General features: G+C 37.4%; 3 protein-coding genes across 4 annotated transcripts; 2 read left to right on the top strand and 1 right to left on the bottom strand.

Annotated features, from left to right (window-relative positions):
- The first annotated feature begins 570 nt into the window (after positions 1–570).
- On the top strand, positions 571–9,915 carry LOC103995344 (sodium/hydrogen exchanger 1). Its single transcript, XM_009415910.3, has 15 exons — positions 571–725; positions 924–1,154; positions 1,270–1,388; positions 3,447–3,544; positions 4,499–4,558; positions 4,678–4,724; positions 4,811–5,005; positions 5,103–5,149; positions 5,310–5,376; positions 5,486–5,586; positions 5,724–5,825; positions 7,647–7,785; positions 7,864–7,926; positions 8,534–8,617; positions 9,237–9,915. The coding sequence occupies exons 2-15, from the start codon at positions 978–980 to the stop codon at positions 9,564–9,566; spliced, it is 1,629 nt and encodes a 542-aa protein (XP_009414185.2). The 5' UTR covers positions 571–725; positions 924–977; the 3' UTR covers positions 9,567–9,915.
- Positions 9,916–10,818: 903 nt separating this feature from the next.
- LOC135588022 (divinyl chlorophyllide a 8-vinyl-reductase, chloroplastic-like) lies at positions 10,819–13,699 on the top strand. 2 transcript variants are annotated; one of them, XM_065079943.1, is made up of 2 exons: positions 10,819–12,263; positions 13,353–13,699. In XM_065079943.1, exon 1 carries the CDS (start codon positions 10,920–10,922, stop codon positions 12,189–12,191), a length of 1,272 nt encoding a protein of 423 aa, XP_064936015.1. In that variant the 5' UTR covers positions 10,819–10,919; the 3' UTR covers positions 12,192–12,263; positions 13,353–13,699. The 2 variants fall into 2 exon arrangements, with proteins under 2 accessions (XP_064936015.1, XP_064936014.1); XM_065079942.1 differs by having other exon boundaries at positions 13,349–13,699.
- A 700-nt stretch (positions 13,700–14,399) lies between these two features.
- On the bottom strand, positions 14,400–19,790 carry LOC135584845 (E3 ubiquitin-protein ligase MIEL1-like). Its single transcript, XM_065079941.1, has 13 exons — positions 19,703–19,790; positions 19,411–19,525; positions 19,229–19,316; positions 19,088–19,126; positions 18,971–19,003; positions 18,794–18,871; positions 18,671–18,714; positions 18,543–18,583; positions 17,338–17,420; positions 17,171–17,262; positions 17,006–17,075; positions 15,534–15,575; positions 14,400–14,834 (listed from the first exon to the last, which is right to left on the bottom strand). The coding sequence occupies exons 2-13, from the start codon at positions 19,461–19,463 to the stop codon at positions 14,709–14,711; spliced, it is 789 nt and encodes a 262-aa protein (XP_064936013.1). The 5' UTR covers positions 19,464–19,525; positions 19,703–19,790; the 3' UTR covers positions 14,400–14,708.
- Positions 19,791–19,899: the final 109 nt, after the last annotated feature.

Here is a 19,899-nt window from a genome sequence, read left to right as displayed (position 1 = left end):
TTTCTTTCTTTTTTCCTTCTTTTGTTTTCCTCATCTAATGCATCATTCCAAGGTGGAAGCCAAAAGACCAAATGTTTTATGTTGCAAATGCCAATAAACTCCTTTTTTTCATGTTGTATATATTTGGATATTGCTGCCAATAATGTTGATTTTAGATTAATCAATCTTGATCTAAATCCTAATCCAAGCTAAATTATAGAAATATAGAACTATATTGGGTTTTAAATGGAGAAATAAGTTTAAAACTCCTGTCATGTTTACTAATTTAAGTTGTATAAGTCAGTAACATAGCAATTAGACTCCGATGAACCCTAATTTTCTCCCCATATGATGTTGAGTTAATTCTTTGCAATCATAATTCCATTAAATCTATTCATTTAATATATATATATATATTCTCAATATTATAATTAAGTCATGTATTTTAAGGACACACATCAATAGAATTCTTCTCAGCCAGCATTGGCCGAGAGTGTCGGATCTCAACCGATTTCATGCAATCCCAAAACAGCAAACATGATATTTTCACTAATCATATGTTACCACGTACCAATATGAGTACATTGTACTTCGCATCGTATGCGTTCGTTTCCGCCGAGGGCGATATATATGAACGCTGCTCTCGATCTCCGAGCTCTCTCCAATATTCCTCAGGATTCCCGTCGGGATTGTGAACCCTCGAGCTCTTCGATCGACAACCAGCGGTCGCGTTCGTTCCCCGCGAGGTTTCCGCTCGTAAAGCTGTCTCCTTTCTGTTTTTTCCTGGCATTTTCGCAAAAAAAAACCCACATTTTCCCCGATTTAGAGTCTTTTTTCGGTATTTGCGGGCTGAGATGTCTCCGCTGTGGGCACCTCGGAGACGTGAACCACCCGGCTCCCCTCCATTCCGTCTAATTTTAGCTCAATTGTTTGCTTGGTGTTAGTCCGTTTGTTTCCTAGTAAGAAGGAGGAGGAGAGGGGGAGGAGTGCCATCAGCCATGGCGTTTGGCTTGGTGGCGCAGCAGCTCGTGCGCCTGGGGATATTGTCGACATCGGACCATGCCTCGGTGGTCTCCATCAACCTCTTTGTGGCGCTGCTCTGCGGATGCATCGTGATCGGACACCTCCTCGAGGAGAGCCGCTGGATCAACGAGTCCATCACCGCCCTCGTCATAGTGAGTTCCCTTTTTTCTTCCTGGCCTGCCTGTTGGTAAAGCTCGAATCTTTCTTTTGCTTTGGGCTCGGAGGAATTGGGTTGATTCCATTGTGTTGGTTCTTCTGCTGGTCCAGGGAGTTTGCACGGGGGTCGTCATCCTGCTGACGACAAAGGGGAAGAGCTCGCACATTTTCGTGTTCAGCGAAGACCTCTTCTTTATCTACCTTCTCCCGCCTATTATATTCAATGCCGGGTAAGCTTTTGTGGGCTGTTTGGTATTGGATATTTTAGTTTTTGGTTTATGAGCTCTATGCTTTATTTTTCTCTGATTATTATGGCACAGTGTGTGACTTTAGTGGTTTCCCTTCGTGTTTCTATCATCCTCCTTGACATTTGGGTTCAAGGCAGGAAAATTTCATTCTTATTACTTGTAGCTCATGGACTTTCAGCTATTTGTCTCCGGCAGAATCTTCACTCTTGCATCTTTCGCATAAAATTAGATATCTGACAGATGCACATGGGATATTTAAGTTGGTTTATTTCTGCCGTATTAATTGGTGGGACATGGTGCTTCATAAGAAATAACTTGTCTAAAATATCTTGTTTGTTTTTGGTCGAAAATTGATATCGAACGCATATATGAAAGAGAGCACCTTGTTGGCAACTGAAAAAATATCATTATTTTCTTTTATCTGGTGAAAAATCTTAAAGAAAGTATATGCTAAATACATTTCTGAAATGTGCCAAAATCATTGTCTTTGAGGTGTCTTAGCTATTGCTGGCAAAGTCTATTGTTTGCTCAGACTGCTAATCTGATTTAAAATTCATACAAGAAAAAAGGGGATAATTTTGATACCATTTTTTTCCAAGCCCATCCCCCAGTTAGATTTAAGAACAAGCCTATGGTACTTCCTTTGCAAGTTTTATCATAAGGGGAAAATATGTGAAGGTCTGGTTAATATTTTGACAGATTGTCAAAATTTTCTTGATGTGACTTAATAAATGCAGTTATGCAATTCCAAGGCAGCTCTGTTGAGTATTAATTATGCTATTATCACTTAAAGAAGTGGAAGCAATCTCTGTTCAATCTTTTGACAGAGTAACATAAATTTTTGATTTTTTTTTCGAAAATAAAAGCTGATTCATTACTTAAAAAAATGAGAACAACCTGTGCCCTGGAGGTCAGCACACAAAAAAAAGGGTAAAAAGAAGCAGGCCATGCCTGCCTCCATACAAAATTTGACTTAGTCACTCTGGCATGGTTTGCAAGCCAAATAGCACATTTGTTGCCTTCCCGGTAAATATGAGAGATTTTAGCAAAGACATTAACAAAAAAATAATGTCCTGAACCAAATGATGGCCATTCCATGGAGGATCATGGTTGTCTTGTAAAATATTCACCACAGAAAGTGCATCCATTTCCAAGAATTGAACTCGAGACCTCTCACACCCTAAGCGAGAATCATACCACGAGACTCTGCTCTGTTGATTTTGACTTAATAACTGTAGTTAAGCAATTCTGACTCTGCTCTGTCAATTATTATTATGCAGTGATAAGTTTAAGAAGCTGAAATAATCTCTGTTATTGGCACAGTTAATGATAGATATTCAAAGACTGTCTATAAATATGATACATAATATAGTTATCTATGTGCTTCATGCTTTGGAATGACAGATCTGAAGCATCTAAGGCTTGATATCAGCTATTGTAACTTTACTACAACCAGGAAATGAATGCAAAGAATTTTATTTGTTGCTCAACACAAGAAGGGATAACTTGTATAGAATGATATGGTTATATGTTAGAAGTATCTCTGTTTTATTAGAATATTTAACTAAAAAAGATTGCTTTCAGTGAAGATTCTTTCAACAGATAACATTTGAAGTAGATAAACATGGAATTTGTCCACTCTTCCCCAACATTATGGAACATGTTCTCTCAGTTGAATTGTTATATCCATAGAAGTTGTTGTGCATGTACATTGGTGATCCTATAAAGATTCGTGTAAGCCAAGTGAGCAAAATGACTAGCATTTTCTCTTAGATTGTGCTATTGAATGGGAGTTATAAGGGAATAATTAATACTTTGATTAGTAAAATCGAACTTCTGTGGCATGATGAAAGGGGGTTGCTTTGGTTCAGATCTCTATCATGCTAACTACTTATTTCTCATCATGTGTCATGCTGTCAATATTTTCCATGGGATATCTGCTGAAAATTTTCCTTGCTACCAGTATGGTTTCCTTCTTATGTTGATAAGTATTGATTGTTTTGGACACTGAATGACAGCTTGATTTTTCTTTACTGCCAGGTTCCAAGTCAAAAAGAAACAATTTTTCCGCAACTTCATGACAATCATGCTATTTGGTGCAGTTGGGACATTAATTTCCTTTTTCATAATTTCCTTTGGTAAGCTATTGGAGTCACTAGTGCAATTTATCTCTTATGAAAATCCAAAGTTTGAAAATTAATATAAAATTATGCAATTGTATGCTTCTGTATAATAAAAGTTTCCCTGTCTCAGGTAATAATCAAAAATCTTTTTCTTGATACTTTCTATTTCTGCAAGATCTCCTTTGTCGTGTTTGTCAAAATGTCCATCAGCTTTTTTAAACAAGAATGTGATAGTTGCAAAGTGTTCAATATGGATGACATTTATATTTTTGTGGACTAATAGAAATAATTCAGACATACTGAGTACTGGAACTCATAAGGAATACAAGTGGGCCAGAAGTGGTCTTGAGGATTTACCAAAATTTTATAGGATCAGTCAAAAAACCCAGCCCAAACAGTAGAAAAGAAAAAAAAATTATTGTAGGAACTATAAATGACAAGAAATGTGCCAAAAAGGATAATGTAGTGCCTGAAGTGATTTATGAAAAATAATAATTATCTATGAATCACTTTTGTATCTGAAATCTGATTGTGGAACAATTTCATTGGAAAATTCGTCATGCATCTTCCAAAACATCATTTTTGTTTTTACATTTCAATCTATCATCAGTGGGATTTTGTATTTGTATGCAATAATACAATGAAGCATCAGGTGTGCTATCGGTTAGTTCTGTTGACAACTACCTGGGTAAGTTTACAAATTCCTTAATGAAGGTTCATTTTTTACTTGTTGACAAGGAAATTTTCGCCATTTCAAGCTCTCAAACGATCATTTCAGAGTTTTCATTTATACTGATGCATGCCATAGACCATTGGATGCTAGGGGCCTCAGATTATCCAGTTAGCAACTGTGATTTTGGCACCTATACAGGAGTCCAGTTGGTTCTGAATAATTTTGTTTCTTCTTATGTTTTCTAATTTTAATATGCTTCTTTTGTCTTCTTCTGACTCTCTTTGATGCTGACACAGGGGCAATTGAATTATTCAGAAAAATGGATATTGGTTCATTGGACATTGGCGATTTCCTTGGTAAATTGTTCTATTATACCACATGTCTTTATCCCCTTTTAGATTTGTTATATGATCCATGTCTTTGAATATGCACCAACGTTTTATTCTCATGTATTTTTGTTCTGTTGTTCATGCAGCAATAGGGGCAATCTTTTCTGCAACCGATTCTGTCTGTACCTTGCAGGTATTGTAAAAGTTCTGGAGTAATTTGTTTATTCTGCCTTATCAGAGTAACAAATCAATCTACCCATGGTCTGTCTTGCATAACAGGTTCTTAATCAAGATGAAACACCATTATTGTATAGCTTGGTATTTGGCGAAGGAGTTGTCAATGATGCCACATCGGTGGTACTTTTCAATGCAATTCAGAATTTTGATCTTGTTCATATTGATGCCATCATCATATTGAAGTTTGTGGGAAACTTTGGATATCTATTTCTCAGCAGCACCCTCCTTGGAGCGTTTGTAAGTTCTGTAATTTCTACTTGTTACTAGTTCTTATCTGTACTTGTAAATGTATTGATTTTTTTTTACCTGTAGATTTTTGCTCTGTTAATTGCAGGGTGGATTGCTAAGTGCTTACATCATCAAGAAATTGTACATTGGAAGGTTTGTTGAAGAACTAACTGTATAGGTGTCATATGTAATGTATTTTGCTATAGATTCCATTTAGCTAAATAATGCATAGGAACAATCATTGGACGACATTTTTTAACATAGTTTTCTGGAATTTAAAGAGTTGATATATCTTTTCTTTTTCACTTCCCAGACATTCTACCGATCGTGAAGTTGCACTTATGATACTCATGGCATACCTTTCCTATATGCTAGCTGAAGTGAGATGCTTCTCTTAAATCTTGAAACAAGTCTTTTATAACCTAAATACAGAATATATAACTATACATTGAGTCGATCATGTTCTTAAAGCATTGTTTTGTCTTGCAGTTGTTAAATTTAAGTGGTATACTCACAGTATTTTTCTGTGGGATAGTTATGTCACACTATACCTGGCATAATGTGACAGAAAGCTCAAGAGTTACTACCAAGTATGTTGGTTTTTTCAATGTGTCTAAGTTGATGAATTGCTGTTTCTCTTGTTAAATCTACTTCTGAAGCATCTGATCATCCAATACATTCTACTAATTTATCTCTCTTCCTTTTCCCCCATTTCTTTTGATTCCAGGCATGCCTTTGCCACACTGTCATTTATTGCTGAGACTTTTCTCTTTCTTTATGTTGGAATGGATGCATTAGACATTGAAAAATGGAGGTTTGTCAGTGACAGGTATAACATATTATTCTTCTTTCAGCTGCAGGTCCCTTTCCTATGATAGCTTTAATGCTTATGCTGCTGATTCACAACTAAATATGCTAACTAATGACCTTTATTTCTTGAAAATTCACTTGGATGGTTATCTTAGGTGCCAAATTTTCATTGGGGAATGGCATATATTTCAATTAGTTAATAAGCTTCCATGACTTTCCTTTTTCTGTGCTTGAAGTTGTTGCTATACCGCCCATATAGCGCATGTTTAAAGTTTTGGCTCTACAAGTTATTTAGAACATCATCTGTTGTCTGCTTACTAGACCTACCATATTCTAGCTCTGAAAAAGGTTCTAGTGTGGGATATTACATAGATGGAGTTAAAGTTATCATGTCTTCTTATGATGGCTCAGCAAATTATTTATTAATGTCATTATGTGGTCAGAATTAGGCAACACACCAACCAGTACCCAACACAAACACATAGGGTTAATGCGTCAAATGAATGTCCTGGGACCCACTTATTTTGTTAAGTCAAATGCTAGCAAAGGCCTGTTGGTGTCTCTGGGTCCACTTTTAGATTATGAGTCCTCACAATCAAAATAAAAAAATAAATAAATACATGACAACCTTATGAGTCTAATTGGCTTTGATAACAAATGCTCCTCTGCGCGTTGGTCCAGTTTGATGAGATGAGGCAACAAAATGACGGAAACAAACTAAAAATGTATATAATATTTGTTAAAAATACATTGTGGACACGAAAAATATTGTCAGTTTCACTAGAAAAAGCCAGGAGGATATAATAAGTATCATGTGTTACTCTGATTAACACATCGGGTAAAATCAGTTCCAGATCACCTCAGATATGCGGCATGCTTACTACTAAATTTGAGGTCGGCCCAAGAATTTTCAACCCTACTATAGTCTATAAGGTTAAGGTTGGCATTACAACCCTATTATAGGCTATCATCCACTTATTCCTTAGCTTCTATGGTCAACTGCATTTCAATCACATTTTCTCTTTGATCCAACTAAAAGCGATCTAAAAACAATGATAGTATAATAGTGTTCTTTGCCAAACTGAGACATCAATCTATCTGCTTACCTGCTTACCATGCCTATCTTATGAGCTGACCACCAATTAATGCATATTTCAGTGATAACCTAGGGAATGCCTACATGGTGCTTATAGTATAATTTTATTCATTTACTAACTGCAGTTACTTTGGTCATCTTGCAGCCAAGTTATCTATCTTTACTGGCATTTTTGCCCATTAACATCTTTTAGGCATCTTTTCTTTGACATACTATATGAAGCACGCTATAAGATGTAAAGTTACACTATCTTGAGCTAAAACTTAAGATGCATAGAAAACAGCTGAGATTTGACTTGTAGATTATGCACTATGCACTTAAATGGACCATCAGTCAATTATGAGAATAATGTTTCCTGTATTATATATAGTTTGAAAGAATAACAGCATGTCCAAATGTACATTAGGATCAGTGTGCTTAAATTAGTCCCTGCAATATTTTTTAAGCATCTTACTAGATGAATACAGTTCACGTTATCGCAAGTTGATCTCTGTATGAAGCCTGGATATCTCTGTTTTCAATTCTGGGTAATTTTGATTGCTTATCATTTTTAATTATCAGATCTCTTATTTTAGGTGATCCGAATATGTACTGAACTAGCATAATTTGCAGCTTTTCATGTAGTTAATATTACTTGCTTTCAGTCTGCTTTCTTCTCTGACTGAGAACTGATGTGTGTTATAAGGCCTTTGATGTTCACTTAACTATATTTTTGTTATTCATGAATTTCTGTTTCCTTTGCAGCCCTGGAAAATCACTTCGTGTTAGCTCCATCCTTTTGGGCTTGGTTTTGGTTGGCAGAGCTGCTTTTGTTTTTCCACTCTCATTCCTATCGAACTTAACAAAGAAGTCTACAGATGAGAAAATTATCTTCAAGCAACAAGTGAGCACAAAAAAATCATGTTCACTATATTTGTTCTGGACTGTTATATTAAAAAACTCATGCAAATTCTTTTGACAGGTTACAATATGGTGGGCAGGTCTCATGAGAGGTGCAGTGTCAATAGCCCTTGCTTACAATCAGGTGAAATACAATGCACATTTGATGTCGAGTTTGATTTTAATCAAAGTTTCATTTGAGACCATAAATTTTAAACAAGGGCTCTGACTTCTTAAATACACTCACCAGATTCCTAATTGAATAGAAAAATGGAGAGCTTATATTTGCATTTCAACTGAAATAGTGATGCCTTTTAGTATATGATAGCACTATAAGAGCTGCAATGGCTTGTACGAAAAATGGCCCCACATATTAAGGGGGATTGCCAAAGGAGAGAATAACAAATAGCTTATCCATATCTTCTCACCATCACAGGCAAATGGTCAGCAATTTTCTATTTGCTTACATAAAGCTAATTATAAAAATCAAAGTTTCCAAAATCTTCAAGATTGTTCTTTGCATAATTTACCACACTATGTATCTCCAATTTTTTATAAAATCCTTTTGCATGAGTTGTTATTTTTTTTCAAATTATTATTTTTTATTTTGTATAATCAAGTTTTTTATCTGCATGTTTTGGAATTTTATGTATATATATATATATATATATATATATATATATATATATATATATATATATATATATATATATATTCGTCTTAACAAGCTGCTTGCTGTATTGAATTTACAGTTTACAAGATCTGGACACACTCAACTGCGAGGAAATGCTTTTCTGATCACCAGCACTATTACAGTGGTCCTCTTCAGCACTGTGGTAAATAATTTTTCCAATTGTGTCCACAGAAGTGCATACTACAGGTTCTAAAGCTACATATTTCAAAATTTATAATTGTCACATGATAGGTGAAACATTTTATTTACTAAGAACTCTAACAAACTGACCCATCCATATGCTAGTTCATTCTTTTACATAAATACTGCAACTGGAATTATCTGTCGCTTCTTTGAGGAATTTACTTGAATTATGGTACTGATGAAAAATTAGTGATACGAGCATGGATATCTGGATTATCCGATGCTTGCGTTTCCTGAAAGCTTCATATCATTATTTTGATTTTTTACTGTAAAACTTGTAAAGTGTTAAAGATCTGAATTCATCAAATGTTAAACTCTTCTTACGATATCGATATCAACACAAAAGTTAAGATGCTGGCTTAGCTATTTAAATGTTCTTTCTGTGCATAGATCACCTGGCTTAGCCCCTCGTTAGTACTTGTTCGTTTCTACATTGAGTTGGTCAAGTTTTCATGTGTATCTTCATTGAGTTTTATTGCCAGTAGCTAGATAAATAATATTATTAGTAGAAAATACAGTTTCCTTTCTTTATTAGTTTAGATATTTCTGATTGTTAATGCTAACTTGTCATGCCTCAGGTTTTTGGGTTGATGACAAAGCCACTTATAAGGTTCTTATTACCTCATAGTGCAAAGCATCTCAGCAGCATGTCCTCTGAGCCATCAACCCCCAAATCCCTCTTGTCACCCTTTCTCGAAAATGGACAGGGATCAGAAGTAGAAGTAGGAGGAGAATTCGCAAGTCGACCATCCAGCCTCCGAATGCTCCTTAGCAAACCAACTCATACAGTTCACTACTACTGGCGCAAGTTTGATAATGCATTCATGCGCCCTATGTTTGGTGGGAGAGGTTTCGTTCCATTTTTTCCTGGTTCGCCAACTGAGCAGAGCGCCCACAATTGGCAGTAAGCTAAGAAGGACATGACAACAAGCAAAAACACAGTAAATAGGAGGACGAAGTTAAAGAAAGAAAAAGTTCATGATCTTTTTTGAAATGTAATGTTTTTAGTTGCATTATTATCAAGGCAGCGCCTGATCTTTGTGCTCATCAGGTCTTTCTGTCTATTTTCATGGCAGCATGGAGTGTTGTGTATCGGTTATGTGATTCTTCATTTTCTTCTCATCTGTAATTCTTGTTCCATTCCAAGTAGATCCTTTAGGCTACTTTGGTTTGATTCTATCTTTTTGGATTTGCATGGTGTATAAACTTTTTTAACTCCAAGATCAAGGAACTGAGGTTAATCTGTTGTATGTTCAATCTTTTTGTAATTGACAGTAGAGGTAGACATAAATCATAAGAACGTTTTTCCTTTCACTACTTGTGTTCAAATCTGTCCCAGTTCACTGCAAATTTTTGGAACTTCTTTTTGAAAAACTATAACATGTTATGTTAATCACAAGTGTGTTTTTTTTTAGATGGTCAAGAACACACTGCTAAACTTCAAATGACCACATTTATTATGATTAGATTACATTGCTCAATCACAAGTCTATGAGCTTATATTTTGTTCCAATTCTATGATTTCCACAGTCCTTGCTGATAGATTACAATAGAAATAGCCTATATAAAGATATCTAAATCTTGTAAAAGCTCAAAATAAATTGAGTTTATTGTATTGATGCAATTTAACTCAATACAGCAGATTTGGAGGAAGCTTCAGCCCCATCTGTGCCAATCTCCCCCATACCACTGCCACTATTATGCATGGTGCTTACACTGTTCAGATTGTGAGCTCAATAAATCCTGAAAATTGCAATTAATTTCTTAGAAACACAAATCTGTATGTATCTAAGAGGATAGATTTTGGTATAGCAGATAGATTGAATCACAAAAATATTTTTAGAAAATAAAATTATGGTTGACTTTCCTCATATGAGATGGAAGTCTATTCATTCCTTTTATAAATATATATATGTAGAATAAATACACAACATTAAGCTTAGAGATAAAAGAAACTTACTACCAATTCTTACTACAACCTTTACCAATTTGCAAAGACTTCTTCTCCAATCTTGGTTATTGTCTCCTCTTTCACCATGTAGGATTAATGATGCTTATTGTCTCCTCTCACTGTTATACTAAATGACACCATGAAAGATTCATATCCAAGTGAGAAAGATTACACCCCCATTAGATAGCATGATATCCATAGACTTGGATTCGAAGATCCACCACAACTAGCATCACATCCACAAAGACCACAAGACCTCAAGCTCTCTTCCTCCCACCCGAGCACAGTCCACCACCACTACCACTTCCAAATGTCCCTCCTTTCCACCATCTCCTCCTCCTCCAATTCCCTTCACCTCCTCCACCACCACAATCACCTCTCTTCCCTTGCCAGCTTCCATTCTTCTTCTTCTTCTTCTTCCTCCTCCATTATCCTTTCACCTCTTCACATTCCCAGACATGGCATCAAAGCAACAAAATTCACCATCACTGCTTCCACTTCTCCTCCTCCTCCTCCTTCCATAAGCAAATCCACAGCTTCTCCTACCCAGTCCTTCAGAAAGAGGTCTCCCAAGGACGTCAACGTCCTTGTGACCGGCTCCACCGGCTACATCGGCAAGTTCGTGGTGCGCGAGCTCTGCCGTCGCGGCTTCAACGTGGTGGCGGTCGCGCGCGAGCGGAGCGGCATCCGGGGCCGCGACGACAAGGCGCGGGCCGCCGGGCAGCTGGCCGGCGCCACCGTGTGCTTCGCGGATGTCACTGATCCCGACGCCCTTGGCCGCGCCCTCGACGCCCTTGGCCGCCCCATCGACGCCGTCGTCTGCTGCCTCGCCAGCCGTGGCGGCGGCATCAGCGACTCGTGGAAGGTCGACTACGGTGCCTCCAGGAACAGCCTCCTTGCGGGGCGCCGCCTCGGCGCCTCCCACTTCGTCCTCCTCTCAGCCATCTGCGTCCAGAAGCCGCTCCTCGAGTTCCAGCGCGCCAAGCTCAAGTTCGAGGCCGAGCTCGACGAGGAGGCGGCCGCCGACCCCGGCTTCACCTATAGCGTCGTGCGCCCCACCGCGTTCTTCAAGAGCCTGGGCGGGCAGGTGGAGACGGTGAAGGACGGGAAGCCGTACGTGATGTTCGGCGACGGGCGGCTGTGCGCCTGCAAGCCCATCAGCGAGGCAGACCTCGCGGCCTTCATAGCCGATTGTGTCATGGACGAGGACAAGGCCTGCAAAATTCTGCCCATTGGGGGGCCAGGGAAGGCCTTGACGCCATTGGAGCAGGGGCAGCTGCTCTTTAAGTTGCTCGGCCGGGAGCCTAAATTCTTCAAGGTGCCCATAGAAGTGATGGACTTCGTGATCGGAGTGCTTGATTTCCTTGCAAAGCTATTTCCATCATTGGAGGACGCAGCAGAATTTGGCAAGATCGGCCGGTATTATGCAGCAGAGAGCATGCTGGTGTTGGATCCGGAGACAGGGGAATACAGTGCAGAGAAGACACCGAGCTACGGGAAGGATACATTGGAAGAATTCTTTGCAAAGGTGATCAGAGAAGGAATGGCTGGCCAGGAATTGGGGGAACAAACCATCATCTGAGTTCTCAGGCTTTGTGAATTTACTGGTACAAGAAGTGAAGAAGGCCTTCTCACTCTACTGCTAGTTCCACTGGTAAAGGTTTTATGGCACATTCTTCTTGTACTATGTTTGCTTGTACGACTCTGAAATGCTTCTGAATGCCATAAGATTTTAGCAAATTTTGTTGTATGGCATGCATTTGTCAAGCATTAGAAGCTGAACATGATTGTGATTTTCTTTGATTGGTAATGCTATGATATTATAGATGACATCTTTTTCTCTCCTTGTTCTTAAGCCATTCAGGTCTACTTACAGATATAGGTGCCTTAATTAGCAAACTTACTGTATGCATAATGTTATTAATGTACTGTGTCAAGCCACATTGTCGAAAGGGCATAAGAAATTTGTCATTGATGAAGTTTTTGATTTTATATGAAGCAGATATAGGTATATCTTGTTGATGTTTTCTCTGGTTGACTGTTTTGATCAAAGGAAAAAACTACTCCCTTATGAACATGCTCTCATGCTCAGCGTCGTCTTGCTTGAAGAAAATGCGCATGAACTAATGAACATTCTCTCATGATGTTCTTTAGTGTTTTCCCTGAATAAAATAAATGTCAGCCACTAATGTTAGTGAAATTAGTCATCTTTCATCAAACTGCCTTCATCAGTTCTCTACATGTGCCTCTTGAATTGGTAGCAAAATTAGCACTTACGCTTTACTCTCTTTCTCACATTTAACCATCTTAAGTAGGTGAAAGTTCTATGTGGTCTTCCCTTCGTATCGATCTATCTATCTATGTAATCAATTTATGGAAGGAAGTCAGTAAGTCGCCGCTATATCTGATTGTCCAATGTAGACAATATTTATGGAAGGAAATAATGAAATTTTAGTCTATTGCTTGGTTTCATGATTACCAGTCTTGCTTATTCATTGTTTAGCTATAGTATTACTAGGATCAAACATAAGTTGCTCATGCATGTAACTTGGTTTTACTTGTTTAAACCAGCTGTTAGTATGCAGTTAAGCCAATCTGCCGATTTCATTTCAGTTTATTGATCCTTCCAACTACCCATACCATCACCACAAACACACAAGTTAATGGTGCATTATGATTATTGAGTATGGTTTTGTAAATATCTCGCGAAGTTGATCACTAATACATTACTTATTGCAGACAGGATTAGGATTCCATGTTCTGCCGCTCACTCTGTTACCAATCTTGGCGTGGTCCATGACCCCATGGAGTGCACCTCTCTTCCATGTCAATGTTTTACTGGGTGATTGAGTTGCCGTGCTCATCTACCGGTTATTAAATGGTACTTATTCATGATCAAGCAGTACAAAGAGTACTTGCTATAAAATATTTTCTATTGGTTTATTAAATGAAATGATTATTAGTCATGTCAATATGGTGACAATAGAGTTTTTTTTGCCTCTACTCAGCAGTGTATTTGGGACAAGAAAGAGTGAGTTTATGTTCACTTTGAATGAGATTCTAAATTGTATTCCTAATGCTTCTTCTCAAGGTTTTTTTGGCTTCACATTCAATATGTCATATTAACAGCTTCTGAGATTCTTTTCAAGTATGCCAAATGTTTGTGAATGAATTCCAATTGCTTAATTTAATGATGAAAATGAAGACAATAAAGTATTGCTAGACGAAAAATGAAGCAGGTCTGCAATTGAAGCCTTTGTGTGTGTAATGAATCCAATACCTGTAATGATGCATGGTGCACTTTTAGTTGATGGGTAGGAAGTTTACACTGTTTGTAATACATGCAGCAGCACCAGAATCAAACTTCTATACAGGTTTTGGAACATTAGATGAGTTATATCTGAAACGATCATTTTGTTGTAGAAGTTCCATAAACTGTGTATTCATTAACACATGATTTAGATGATTTTGCCTAATCCGTGCAGCATCTCAAGTTAGATTTACTTGCAAAGGGGTCATAGTGTTGGCGCACCTTCAAGAGAAAAGAAACCCGCAAACAAACTATCTTATTTCGCTCTGTCGAAGCACACAAATTTGTGATCACTTTATTATCACAAAGGATATAACACAAGCTTAGAAGCATCCCACAACAAAGGATCTAAGATTAGTCGGCCGCATCCCACAACAAAGGATAAATTGTAGATCTTTTCCTTCAGAAAATCCTGTGTATTCCATAAAACTAAGGGTTAATAAAAAATACTGGAAAAAAGAAAAGATTCAAGTTCCTCTCTTCCACAGTCAACTAGAATTGTCTCATTGTATGCAAACATTCAACAAGAACAATATCCATACTTTTAGCTGAATCATGCATGACAGTGCTCATAGAGATGGTTTCATCATACAGAACTTTGATAAACACACCAAGCACCAGCATTCAATATAACATCAGTTCACCATAATATATGATGAAGCCTATGCATTAAGTTATCATACAGGAAGAGCACAACCAAATTCTAGACCGACAAATTCAATTTCTGGAATAAGTTCAGAGACATTGGACAGGTGTCTGGCTAACTCATCAATCCCAAATGGAACCCAATCACTGAGGATCTGTGGGGGGAGATATCATGCGAGTGTTGTAAGATTGGCAGTGACTGCACTTCTGGCCAATGATGTGGTAAAAGACTTCGGTGGTGTCGTTACAGTCATTGCAGAGGATCCAAACCTGTGAAATCACAGCAAATTAATGCCTCATCTGTAACAAGCACTAGAAGATCAACAACAAAGGAAACTGTTAGATCAAACTCGAACAAAGACTGTTTGCAAGTGCTGGATGGGAACTGTTCTGAGCCACAAAAGAAAACTTATTTGAAGTGTAGATTACAAACCGTCAGAAAAGACCAATAAGTTGGTCATTATCACATAAATTTGCAATAGGCAAAAATCTTACTCTTTTTCAGATTCTCTTACTTAGTATCATGAAGCAAACATCACCTTTGTTTATGTTTTATTATTCTGTATACCAGTCTCTTCATATGCGTAAGTTTCCTTGTTCTTGCTTGTACAGAAGCTGTGGTTATTATGTTCATTTAACAGTTCAAAGTTGAAGTGGAATTGGATATATGTATCGGCCAGTTGATGCATCATGTATTATCATTACTTAAGTATGGTTCATCTATGCAAAGTACCAGCATGGGATAGACTAGCAATAACTGGTTGGAACAATCAGTACATTTTGGTAATTGAATCTTTGGTCCAGAAATTAGTGTGTTCAGATTATTACATAAAAGAAAATCAAGTTACATGATCTGATGGTATTCTGTGCCATATATGCTATAAGCATTGCAGCCACTGAAATTTCAAAATGTCTAAGTCTCACTCCAACAATTTGAAAGGACCACAATAAGAGACAGATAGCACTGACCTTTCTTGTTCTGTAATCCTCTGGCATGGCTGTTTCTTCTATCTGCAAAATAGAAAATTATAATTTCTTAGGACATCAATTAATCTGAAAGAGAAGACATTATATGAATCTGTATCTATCCGTAAGAGTGAGAAATACTGATTAAAACATAAGTTAATACTTGGGAAACCTTCTATGTATTTGTTTTGTATACTTCTTATGACCCTACTTAAATCATAAACCAAAACCTGTACAAGTCAATAGAAGACCATAGAAGTTTTTAACATCAGATCAAGTCATTGCATGGGCCATGATTATTTGCAAGTCAATTAGATAGACAAGAAGCCGGCATAGACCATACACTAAGAGGAGACATCCAACATTGTGATATCGTCTATCTATGAAGCATTTCAAAGGCCATTACACAAATAGTTAAGATATCATGGCTTGTTGCTGTAATTTTCAGTCACATGTCTACCATGAGACTGCAAGCGAGCCGCCTTACACTAACAATTACTTAGATCTTCACGTTTCTGCTACTCGGTGATTAGATATTCCAGTGTGATAACAGAGTTGTCGAATCCAAAACTAAACAACATTTTATCTTCAAGCTCTAGAAAATGGTGAATTCAAGCGCAGACACCAGACATGATGTCTAATGCTTTCTCGATGTAATGATAACATCATGGAGGTATCTAGCTAGCCGGATCAAGGCAGCTGCTAGATCCTTCTGCTGAGGAGGTTGCATACCAAGGGACTTCCAACATACAAGGAGTTTGGAACCTCCCTATTCCAATATCTGCAGATCTAATAAATGTTGCACATGGATAAGACATATTCATGGCTCTCCTATGGTTTTTTCTGTAGAAACACATTATCAGATCTCTAAGTGTAGTGTGATGAATAAATTTGTTGTGCTCTCAGATATACCTGGTTAGAGATCTCTGTTCAGAAGCATGAAACATTTTTAACACTTAGTGTCATGCTCTTTTTCAAGACATTCCAACCAAAGAAGAATAGAAATCTAGATTTCTTATTGTTAACATTAAGATTTGGTTTCTTTGGTATGTTTGGATCATAAGATATGACAACCAGAATATCTGGAGTCCTAGGGCTCATCTCAGTGGAATTTCCATCCATGATAACATTTCATATATGCTTGGACTTGAGAAATCAATGGATCATGGTTAAGTGGTTCAATCTTCTGTGGCTATTTTTGATAACATTTCATGTGAGGGAAGTTTGCTGCTCTCATCATTCAGTAAAAAAAAAAAGAAATGTTACTCACTATAACCACTTCAGTACGAGTGGAGCTTGAAACTCAAAATATGAAAACGACATCTTTACATAATCATATTATTGGCACAAATTAATTTATAATAACTCAAGCATCGATATTATGTCTTCTGAATTAATTAACAAGGGAAAAAAAATTCAATGCATATATATCCAACAGTTTCTATATAAGAACAGTGAATTATATTTTCTCTTACCTCCTCATCCATCTTCCTCCAGATTTTTGACATGTCAATTACTGACTTGGAGCATATGGGACAACAGTATCTATATCTCATGATAAACAGAAGTAATTAGATCAAGATACCCAAGTCTAAAAGCAATTCAAAATTCTTAGTTAATTAAATAGCATCAAGAATTACTTGTCATGATTCAACATCTCACTGAGACAATCTGAGTGCATTGTGTGCCCACATTTCAATACAGTTGTTTCTTTCATCGAGTCGAAGAGATACTGCATCAAAGTTTCCAACAGTGAGACATCCATAAAATTTTAAAACCAAAAGAAACAATGCAACAATATATAAACCTCATAACATATGGAACAATGATGTCTCATTGAGTTTTCAACACATGAATGCTTGTTGAGCAAGCCAAAAGAGTAGCAGGACCCTGTACGCATGTCAAAAAATAAGATCCAATGGATTAACATATCAGTAGAAAAAAGGAGTTGATATATAAAGAGGTGAGTCCAAATTTGGACCAATTCATGTGTACAGACTTTCTTAATGACGATGACTAATGACACAAATGCTAGCTAGTTAACTTCATCCTTTGATGAAGACAAATCCACAAACCTAATAGCGTCACATGAGAAATGAGATAAGCACAAATAAATACAAGTAAAGAGATTTTATTATCATTAGTTGCTCTTGTTTTCCAGAATATATAGTTCTCAGACCCAAATTATGAGCTCTAATAGCTTTTAATCGGGCTTGGATATATAACTAATCTCAAAGAAATGTTTCTTTGTTACATGTGTTTCTAGTTGATCTCAAAGAATTTTTTATTTTTTTTTGCTACAAATGTCCCATGATTGATCCAGATTTCATTGATTAATTAAGGCACGCTACAATCCTGCAGGGATTGGTCAAGGCACTCGTGAAGTCTGATATATGGAACACTAAAAAACCCTGCAAGTCCTAAGCAACTATCAGATCCCACAAATTTGCACGGTCCAGTACTCCAGATATGTTGAAGAAAATGGTTGATTTTTGACCAACTTACAGTATGAAGTTCACTTTTACAAGAAGATCAACTAGAAATCCAGTTCTTAAGATAGTTGTTTCACAAGATCATGCAGACCCATAAACAACTGAGTTCAAGAGGCACTCATATTGGAGGCCTAAGGGACCAAGAATCAAACACCTCATTAGCAAGAATACAGAAATGAAGAACCAAATCATATAAACTATTTTTCACATTGTATAAGCATGAACGACAAGAAACTAAGATCCATCCCCACTAAAAGGAAACCAATATATCATCTTCAAAAGAAATCTGACTGTTTTCCGTTACGAAGGAAAAAGATATTGAACTGTTTAAATAGAAGAACCAAGCAATGGCTCAGACCAAAACCAAAGGACAACTTCAAAATCTTCCTTTTGTCCCAAGACCACTTAAACATCATGCAGACAATGAAATGCATCATGGCTATTCTCCATCACATTTCTGGGCCTTCAGAGGACTGCATTAAGCTGGGGAAAATTTTCGAGTAAGATGAGATGAACATACCACATTTCTGGCAGTGGAAGAAGTTCTCTCTGCCACCAACTCTGCTCGAGTATGCACAAGCTTGAATCATTCTACCAACTCTCTATGTGCAGTAACAAGCAAGATCAAAAAACAGATGTAAGGCTAACCTGCAGATACCGCAATCCTCGCAATGGTAATGCCCTTTGGCAACCTGAGAAAACAAAAACAATAGGCATAAGAAAACGATCAAACCGGAAACAATCAGAAAGCTCATAGATCATCAAGTTTACATCGTCGTCGTAAAATCTGCACACTACACAGAAGTACTCCCCCATGTTGACCCCACAATTCGAGCACACTTGGGCAACCTGTAAAAGAACAAGTGCAATCCAAAACTCATCTTGTAAACCAAAAAGATAATAGCAATAATTAATATAAAAAGAAAAGAAAGACTAATCAACTCTCACCGGTTGCTCGGTGTCGCAAACCACACAAATTACCTGCAGAATCAGATCATAGATATGAACCTAAGCCGCTCAAAACCCTCACGAAGGAAACAGAATAAGCAAGGAATCGGAACTCACCGTTTGAACATCGAAGCGGCAGATTTCATGTCGATCCTTCTGAATCCGGAAAACCAAAATTTCCCCAAAAGAGAGACGACAAATTCTTAAAACTCGTACTAAACAAATACTTAAAACTCGTACTGACAGAGATTCGGGTACCGTAGACTCGTTATGGCAGTGGCGGCAGCAAAAGATCTCATTGCAGCATGGCGCTCGAATCTTGCACCTCCTCTTGTAGTGCTTGCACCTGAGCAACATCCCAAGAACAAACAACTCACGAACTCAAAACAGAAGCTTTAGAACATATCAAACAAAGACAACAATAGATTCAGCAAACAAACCCGTAACCCATCTTCCCGAAGCCCAGTCGAGCATCATCAGCGGAGGCCTCCATTCCCGAGAGAGCTTCTACGCAATCCAGGAGAAGAGGGAATGGTGCAGAATCTCAATCCAAGACTGTTCATATATAGGAACATAAAGGTGAGACCTTTATTGATCATGGATTATAATAATGGTGGAAACAACAAGTTTTTTCCTTTTTTTTTTCTAATAACAAGTTACTTGAATAAAAGATTGGTGGGTGCATCAATTTGCATACAAAAAGTGTGGAGCTAAAGACCAAGACAAGAACACCTTGTGGATTTTATCTTCTAAACAAAGAGGAAATTTTAGTAGGGGGAGTTGAGCCCATGTGGGGGAGTCAAAGGGTCTTTATAGGTGTTTGGTGCAATGTCATACAATTAATTTGGAAATAAATTATACAGATGAATTCAAGAAATTCACAAGAGAATACTATGTCGAGGATTCCACATCTTGACAATCAATTCGAG

Source organism: Musa acuminata, chromosome BXJ1-8 (assembly GCF_036884655.1).
Source record: "Musa acuminata AAA Group cultivar baxijiao chromosome BXJ1-8, Cavendish_Baxijiao_AAA, whole genome shotgun sequence".
Lineage (NCBI taxonomy): Eukaryota > Viridiplantae > Streptophyta > Magnoliopsida > Zingiberales > Musaceae > Musa > Musa acuminata.
This window is presented reverse-complemented; position numbering and strand designations above follow the sequence as displayed.